Source organism: Diachasmimorpha longicaudata, chromosome 11 (genome assembly GCF_034640455.1).
Source record: "Diachasmimorpha longicaudata isolate KC_UGA_2023 chromosome 11, iyDiaLong2, whole genome shotgun sequence".
In the NCBI taxonomy this organism is placed as follows: Eukaryota; Metazoa; Arthropoda; class Insecta; order Hymenoptera; family Braconidae; genus Diachasmimorpha; species Diachasmimorpha longicaudata.
The window spans coordinates 5,017,300-5,025,707 of record NC_087235.1 but is presented as its reverse complement, the minus strand read 5'-3'; the positions used below and the strand labels follow the sequence as shown (position 1 = coordinate 5,025,707).

The following is an 8,408-nucleotide window of genomic DNA, read 5'->3' as shown; positions in this document are numbered from 1 at the left end:
TACTATGTACACAGCCCAGCAGCTACCACATTATGAGAATTATGTGCAATCACCGTGGACGCTTGAGCTTTGACGTTTGCAGAAGGTCTATTGTCTCTTTGATGATCAAACATATCGTTGGAGTTTTTTATAAATAAAAGAATGTTCAGTTAGCTGTGGGAAAATTAAATATCTACCTCTTCTGTTTGTCCTTCCACAGTTTATTCTGACTGATGAAGTAGTTTCACTGATGAAATAAAAAAATATTAAAAAAATAATAATAATGCTGTATGAGAAATGGCGGATGACGACAGACAGACGAATATCTGTCAAATTTAACACGATTTTGTAATCGAGTCACGAATCCCCGTGAATCAATAATACAATTTTTATGTCTTGTCCCTTTTCTTCAGGCTGAGAGATCCCCCTCCCCCCATCACCCTCCCTCCCCCTCTTCCCACCCCACCGCGGATCTCCTTGACATCCATAACGTATAACGCACCGTCGATGACAGCGCCGACCGTCGAACGATTTAGATGCGAATTTTTTTTTTTCACACAAAAAACAATCTCCCCCCTTTCCCCTCCCGCCCCTCTGCGCCCCCCTTACCATCGCCCCACGACCAGTGCGATCATTCTCTTGGGGCCGTCGCATGTGAGGCCCCTCAGTATTTCAAACGAAGACGGAAGAGTCCAATGAAACCACGTGAAACTTTATGTTGGTATTTTTTGATAAAAAGTTGAAATCGTGCTAATGCCCAGAGGCATCATCCAAGGGCCTGCATTCCTATACGTGCAGGCCTCAAAATGGCAGATCATTTGGCCCATTATGATACCTCGGGATAAATTTAATTTAACGTACCCCAATTTGCTCCTGGAAAAAAAAAATGATAATTGTTTTTGTTGGGGAGAAAAAAGGGTGAATTGACCTTTTTTTTAATCCTGACCCGGTTGTCTTTGATTCACTCGATGGGGACCACAAGGCGGTAGATCACACACGTGGGATGGGAATAAGTACGATTCAAGCACTGGTGGCTGGTATACGCGCCAAGCAAAAGACCGGCGGGCACCTTTGGACTTTTACGTATGCAAGAGCATAAACATAACGCCATGGAACACGGGTAGATGATATCGAGGATGCACCTAAGGGACCTGCGGGGCGTCGACGCTCTCTCTCGTCGTGAAAATCCCCGTGCAAAATGTTGTAACTCGGTCTCTGTCTCTTTTGTCGTCGTGGATTGCGGTCCCATAGTCGGGTAACTCTTTATTCTCTTCTGTAACCCTCGGCTCGACCCCGTGCAAACTCCCGTATCACTACTTCTCACTGGGTCTTTTTGTATGCAAGGAAGTTGGGGAGGGGAAGAGGATGTGGAGGCCGATCTTGCGTGTCGATCCTACCTAAAACGACACACGGAAGTTGCCGCAGTTGTTGTTTTTTTTATTGTGTCGAAAAAATTTTTAATCTCGGAGGTAAATGAATTCAACGATCGGTAATTTTTACTTGAGAAAAATAAGGGAGAATTCTTCGGGTAAATGTCAAGTGTTGAATTATACCCCTTTTCATTTTTAGGAATCATTTAATGGGTGTGGGGTAATGAGTAATCGAGGTGGACTGATTTTAAATCGCAGAGGTAAAATTATAAATAAAATAATCGGGCTAGTTTGGTATTTTGAAGGTTTCGTGGCTTTGATACAGAGAATTTTGACTTGGCAGGACGCCGTGGAGGACCTCGGTTGGACTGCCACTACTCATTTATTTTGATAAAAAAAAAATCTCGATAAAGTGCGGGTAATTAAAGCATTTCGCCCCCTATCTAGCTTTTCCCCTTTTCGATGCCTCATTCTGTGCGTGTGACACGCATGTAGACACGATTTTTGGTCATAAAATTTTCACGCATACACACCTTTGTCACCGGTCATTCTATTTTCTCATTTAACCTTTCGACAATAGTCGACGCGGAAATTGAATTACTGGACATGAAAGGAAATCAATGTAAAATTATGATAAAAGCGCCCCGGGAAATTGGGTAAAAATAGCTGTTTTGAGTGAATTTTTCGGCCAGAAACTCATCAACTCATGACGCTGTGCACAAATCGAAATGATAAAATAATAAAAATACCATCCGGTGTACCTATCTTAATAAATATTTATCATGAAGAAATAATTCACCTTCAACGAAAGATCCTACACCAGAAAAAAATATTTCGCTAATCTGTAGCTTCGAACAATAAAAATTCCATAATTCCCATCATAAAATCATCTGAACAGAAAACATTTATTTCATTAATAAAATATGGAGTTCATTCAAACGACGCGAAATACCCGAATGAATCATTGACATCGAGAGTCATTACAAAGTCATTTCCAATGAATGAAACAATTCTTAATGGACCTATTGGAGTGAGAACCCATATGATGACGATGAGTTCGATTTTTCCAGACAGCTATTACAGTTACGGTAAAAGGCTTTCAATAAATCCTCGTGCTCGTCGTGTCAACGTGAGTGAATGAAATAGAGAGGATTTAACGATTTTACTCTGTACGTTGGAATGGACCATACAATATCCCCGAGAGATGAAATAAAAGCCCGAATATTCGTCTATCCGCAGTATTGGATACTCAACCCTAGATTTTTGATTGATAACAGTCGTAAAAACCCTTTTAGTTCTCATTTAAAATTCACGAGAAATATAGTTTGCCCTCATGGCTCGTTCGAGGCATTTGAAATAGCCAGCGAAGTCTAGAGGTCGATGTTACCGACAGCGCTGAAACGATAGAATTCCGCCGCTAGTGCCGCGATAGTCGATGAATACAGTGTCCAACATGGCGACGCCCAGTGAGTTGTCTCTAGAGGAGATACGTAAATATTTATTGGATAACGGTGGCTCAGCGCGAAATCACGACCTAGTGAAACATTTCAAGAGCTTCCTCACTGATCCCGAGACACGAGGTATGCACTCACTCCCTCGCAATTCGTTTTTCCACGGCTGTCGTTTTATTTATAAAATTCCCAGCCGAGTGTGTCAGTGTTGTAACGTGTCTGTGTGGCGTAACGGGTGACCTCAGTGGAATGATTCAACGGAAAAACAAAAATAACATAAATAATTAATTAATTCATCGTCACCGTTCGCATCGGAACACTCCCAGGAGAGTTTAAAAAATCGTTAATATTTTATTTTCAGTTGAGGCTCGGAATAAATTCAAGGAGTACGTAAACACACTGGCCACTATCAAAAATGAGGAGGTGAGTTTGTATAAGTGTACAAGTGGCTCGACTCAACGAGTCGGTCTGACAGGACGACTTGTTGCGCTTGGAGAAGCCCTTCATAGCGACGTTGCCATGTTCTAATAAAAATTGCGGGAGTTTTAACACAATTTTTGATTATTTAATTGAGGGGTTGCCCAGTTTGCGATGAATGTCGGTGAATATAAGGGGAGTAATGAAATTTGTGGGACGACTTTTTTGTGAGGTGATTTATTCCACAAAAAAGATATTTATAACAATTTTTGGAAGCACCTTTTGGGACGAGGCATAAATTCAATAATTTTACAAATATGAGTAATTTATGAATAGTCGATTTCTCATCATAAAAATCATCTAGGCAAAATCGTGAAGTTGTTTGCCATATTTTTGAATGGAATTTTAATTTAATTGTATCTCTGAGAAAGTAAGATTTTCGGAAATCACAACAATTTCGTTTGTTGATTTATTCAATTCAAGGGCGTAAAAATTTTGTTTGACTCGTGGGAGTCAGTACCCTCTCAAGGGTTCAATAAGTCTTCTCCCACGAGCGTCAAATCCGAATTTTCCTCAGGACATAATCAAAGAGAGACAGTTTCTCCACAAATTACCCTTTGCGCACAAGTGATGTACATACTCTACTCAGTCCACCGCACATCCTGTGAATGCGTTATTCATTGTGTTAACAGGGAGAAAAATTCTTGGTCCTTAAGAAAAAGTATCGCCATAGCCTAGACGATGTAGCATCATCACCACATACTCACCTGGGACCCGGCTCTCCTTCGGCAATCCCGGATTTCCCGACTGCCACTTCACCCCTCCGTGATCCACCCCCATATCGACCACCTCCTCCAGCTCCTTTGAGTCCCACACACTCTGTTGACACATCCTCGCCCGTATCCTATCGTTCACCCCCAGAGGAGCTCTATGCCACTGTGAACAAACCGAATAGAATGGCCCCAGTACCGGTGCACAATTCACCAGGACCAGGATCACTTCACCGTCAACATCCCATGTTCGATGAGACTTCACCAGAGATGGAGGACCCATCGTCACCTCCTGTCCCTCCACGACGGAAGAGTCAGGATAAATTAAAACTAGAAAATAAAGAAAACGTGAACAATGAAAGAGGAAAAATTAGCCAAGAAGGTTCAATCAAGGTAAATGACATTTTCTACTCTCGTATAATTCTTCCTTTTCTTCTGTAGTTTTATTTTTATCTCCTAGCTCTATAGACAATGGTTGTAAACAATTTGCACGTTTTTATTCACAACGGCATCTGTGTCATTCCCCGTATGCTCCGATTTCCATGCAAATGAAAAGGGGGAACCCCAGGACGACAGTAAAGAGAGCTCTAGCGCGTCGTGAAGTGAATTGTATGCTTTTCTTGGAGTATGCTAATATCCCCCCCATCAACGTTTATATCACCCCAGTGTAACGTCAATTATTATGCGCCTATTAGTGCTTGCGGTGTGAAAGTATTAGTATGAACAATCAGTCTTTGTAGTCGTTAAACATCAATCTCTCATCATGTCTCGTTGCATCCTGGCTGGACTCACATCTATCGAGATTCTAAAATCCTAGATTTCATTCACTACTGACACTGTAGACTGGAATGCACTGGTGAAGGTTGATTGAATAATTAACCGCACATATCCGAATGATTCTTGTTGACAAATCCAGGAGGACGAGCCAACAGGAGGAGCCGGAGAATTGCCAAGTGTTCGTGAACGAATGCAGCGATTCAACCGTATGGCAAGTGAAACTGATCTTCACGGTCGTCCTAATGGTATTACATCACCAGTCAAGAAACGCTCCGACAAGGTACAGTGACCCATCATAAAGATATCGAATAGGTTTTTCAAAAAATGATTGACTTGGAACACCCAGTGACATAAGCCCATTTCGGGGAAACGAGGAAGGAAGGAATAGAGGATGTCACTTGGTACCTGATCATGCATAATCAATGATTTACTGAGAATACCGATTGACTGGCTTTACCGATGATCATTCGGTTATTTCAATCTTGAAATTACGTACACTCACCAATGCTCGATTCTCATTCGTTAATTTTTCCATTGACCATCTTTTACCATCAAACTTGTCCGTTGTTTTTTTTTTTTTTCATACATGCATCGATGCAAAACTGTTTATCGTTTGGCAAACGCACTGTTCATCGCATTTGAATATCCTGCTGGTATCTCGCTTACCGATCAGGATGTCTTGTGACTGTGTCGTCCGTAAATCATAATTAGCCAGGGGAGTTTTAAAATTAAAAGTCGATCCACAAGAGGTCCTTCTTTACCAAAGAGGGGACTTTATAAACATTGATTCTGCAACCGGATGCTCAATCATAATTCAAATGAGTTTATACTGAGTTCGGCCGATTAAAAGATGCCGAAAGCATGTACTCTAAAACGGAAGAGAAATCGGCATCGCGTACAGCACATAAAATTATTCCTCTCGACGCGGTTACAGCTTGAAAAAAAAATTTTTTATTCGAATCTCATTTTTCTTAATTCAACGCTTTCCAATGTTTCTTCCATGAGTTTCTTCGGGTACTCTTTCATATACCGTATACATCGGATTAATTATCATTTAGTTTCCTTGGAAAAAGTTGAGCCGACAGTTCTCCGGACATCCTCTTGCACTCGTGTGGCGGCGCCTGACACTTATTTCCAAAAATAATTACTATTCAGAATGGTGAGTTAGTGATTGAGCCCTGTGGCATCATCAATGAGTCAACTGAGGGAATGCTGTCGCGTGCCGACTTCTTTCTCCCAAAGACGTGACCAATCCGTTGGGGCGGTTACATGGTTGATTAGACAACAGTAAAATTACATTCAGCATCAACACAGGGAAATATACTCTTGTGAAATCGTGTAAGACCTTTTTGCAAAAGTAAATCCCGTCATTTTCGTGAAAACCCTGAGGCTTTTCCCTAATTAAGATCACGCGTGTTCTCGCAAAGGCGCATCTCCCTCCCATTTTCTTGCTGCTTCCCTTGTCAAGAGTGTAAGACTGGGGTCTAGATGAACGAGGCATCCAGAGAGTGAAGTACCAACTGTGTAAAACTCCCATCTCCCCAGGTCCAACTCTTCACCACTCCCCTCGCAGTTCGCCCACTGACAAACTTGTGAATTCCCGTATAGTTTCAGCATACATTAAGAAGGACGAAACTTGGATGAGGTAGTATAGCCTTTGGCAAAGCTCAAGGCGTACCAGTGAAGATGGGGCTATAGTGTGAGGTAGAAGGGTAGTCGACGTTAGAGACGAAGGACGAAGGGTGTAAACCGCACAAAGTAATCTTACAGAATGTATATGCAAAGAGGGTGGAGAGATGGTGGAAGACGTCGTGCTACACTCTGAAGTGAAGGAGCATATACGTAGGGATGGAAGAAACCAAGTGGTGGATGAGGGGACACAGCTTGCGTGATCCTCAGACGACATCCTCTCAACAACTTTCAGCATTGGTTAAATTATATGCGTGTCTGCTAACGGTAGCATATTTCAAAATAAAATAGATAGGTTTAGATTAATGAAACAACATTTTTGGATGGATATATTCATTCATAAAAATCCTAGGAGAAGAATTTGTGATGAATGAATTGGAAATTTTTGGGTCTCTATCACATGACGAGGATATTTTTCTTGAATCTCGATACAGCCACGAAACGGGTTTTTTTTTAGAATTCTTTTTTGTGTTGGTTTACCCACGAGTGGGCGTTTAGAGAGCTCGCAGTATGGGTCGCTATCTTTGCAGTCAAATCTAGCCACTCAAGATTAGTATACGTGTGTTTGTTTGATATTATTTTTTTATTTCCCCTCTTAAAGTTTATCCTTTTCGGCTGTGTATGCATCAGTCCTGGACTTGCGCTTGAGTAAGCGTAAACTTTACGAGGGCGTATCATTATTTATTTAGGAAATATATTTCAGTCATTATTCAGGCTCGCGACATGGGGCATTCCATGGACGGAAGCACCTGGCGGTGAAGGTTTTTCATGAATTGTGTTTCTGCTGCGCCCAAATTTTTAAGGTGTCCAAGAAGGAGATACCGAGGAGAGAGCCATCCATTGGTGAGGGAAAGGGGAGGTCCAGTCTATTAAAAATACTCGAAGGAGATACGTTAGATAGGGTAAACCACCGATGTCCTCGTTTGTTGTTTTACAGATTAAAGAGCTTTATTCCTTGGAGAATACTACTGATAATGTAGTACAGTAGGTGAAAGCAATTTGTAGAATGATAAGTTAAAGACATTCCACGTGGAATTTTTATCCTGTCGTCGAGTGCTCATTCCAATGTTCTACACGACAAATCAACAACGATCGATCTGAAGAATAATAGCAGGCGCGAGACATCACTTTCACGGTGATGTTTCTTCAGCATTTTATAACCCCTTTCTGACCTCGACCTCAACGATGAAATAGTAGTTTATTTTTTTCATCTGAGTGACTGTAGGCCCGACGAGGCTTGGCATGACGTCTGGACACGACATTAGGGCCTGGATGAGACACGATAGTGTCACCGGGTAGCTGGCAAAAGCCAACTGGGCGTGGGCGTCTCGTTAAGGATCCCAACGACATTCCAACTCTCAGTCCCAACTGAGAATATCACTTCTTCATTCAGATTGATCCATTTTATTCTCCCCATGACTTGCTCCGACCACTAAAAGGACATTCATTATTTCTACTCACTAAATCAATCGTTGGAAGAGGAATTTCTCGCTTCCCAGATACATCGATGGAGATGAAAATCATGGCTTAATCGTTTTCTAAACGGTCATTCCATGTATTTGGATAATATTTATAGAAACCAATGACACAAATGATCCACGAGCGCAAAACTCCCCAGAGTTTCTCGATACCGATCACGATCCGATCTTAGGGGGATAATCTTTTGGTAAACGGTTGCTCTCTGTGGTCAGTCCATATACATACGCATACACACATTTAAATCGCAGAGGGGCGAGTCTGAAGACTTTACCTTTATCAGAGATCTGTGAATCGCGCAGTGAGCGGCTATTTGTATTCATAAGTCCACGGGAGGTCGCCGCTCTTCGTTTCACGTTTGTGGTTCGTCGTTCACTATTCTCTCCCCCTGATACCTCTCGACCAAATACTTCTTATTCCCTTCCTATTCTCATCCTCGTTTAGTTGCATACAAATCATCATTCTCCATTTCATTTTCT

The 8,408-nt window shown here is 41.8% G+C and overlaps 1 protein-coding gene across 6 annotated transcripts in view; it reads left to right on the top strand.

Annotated features, from left to right (window-relative positions):
• The first annotated feature begins 2,794 nt into the window (after nucleotides 1-2,794).
• LOC135167670 (ankyrin repeat domain-containing protein SOWAHA-like) overlaps nucleotides 2,795-8,408 on the top strand; it is a 45,981-nt gene continuing 40,367 nt past the window's right edge. For 5 of the 6 annotated variants that reach the window (XM_064131108.1, XM_064131111.1, XM_064131109.1 and 2 more), the window contains exons 1-4: nucleotides 2,795-2,929; nucleotides 3,162-3,223; nucleotides 3,910-4,380; nucleotides 4,904-5,044. In XM_064131108.1, the coding sequence (XP_063987178.1) occupies nucleotides 2,803-2,929; nucleotides 3,162-3,223; nucleotides 3,910-4,380; nucleotides 4,904-5,044 (801 nt within the window). In that variant the 5' untranslated portion in view covers nucleotides 2,795-2,802. The remainder of the gene's footprint in view (nucleotides 2,930-3,161; nucleotides 3,224-3,909; nucleotides 4,381-4,903; nucleotides 5,045-8,408) is intronic. The other variant, XM_064131112.1, reaches the window with a different exon arrangement.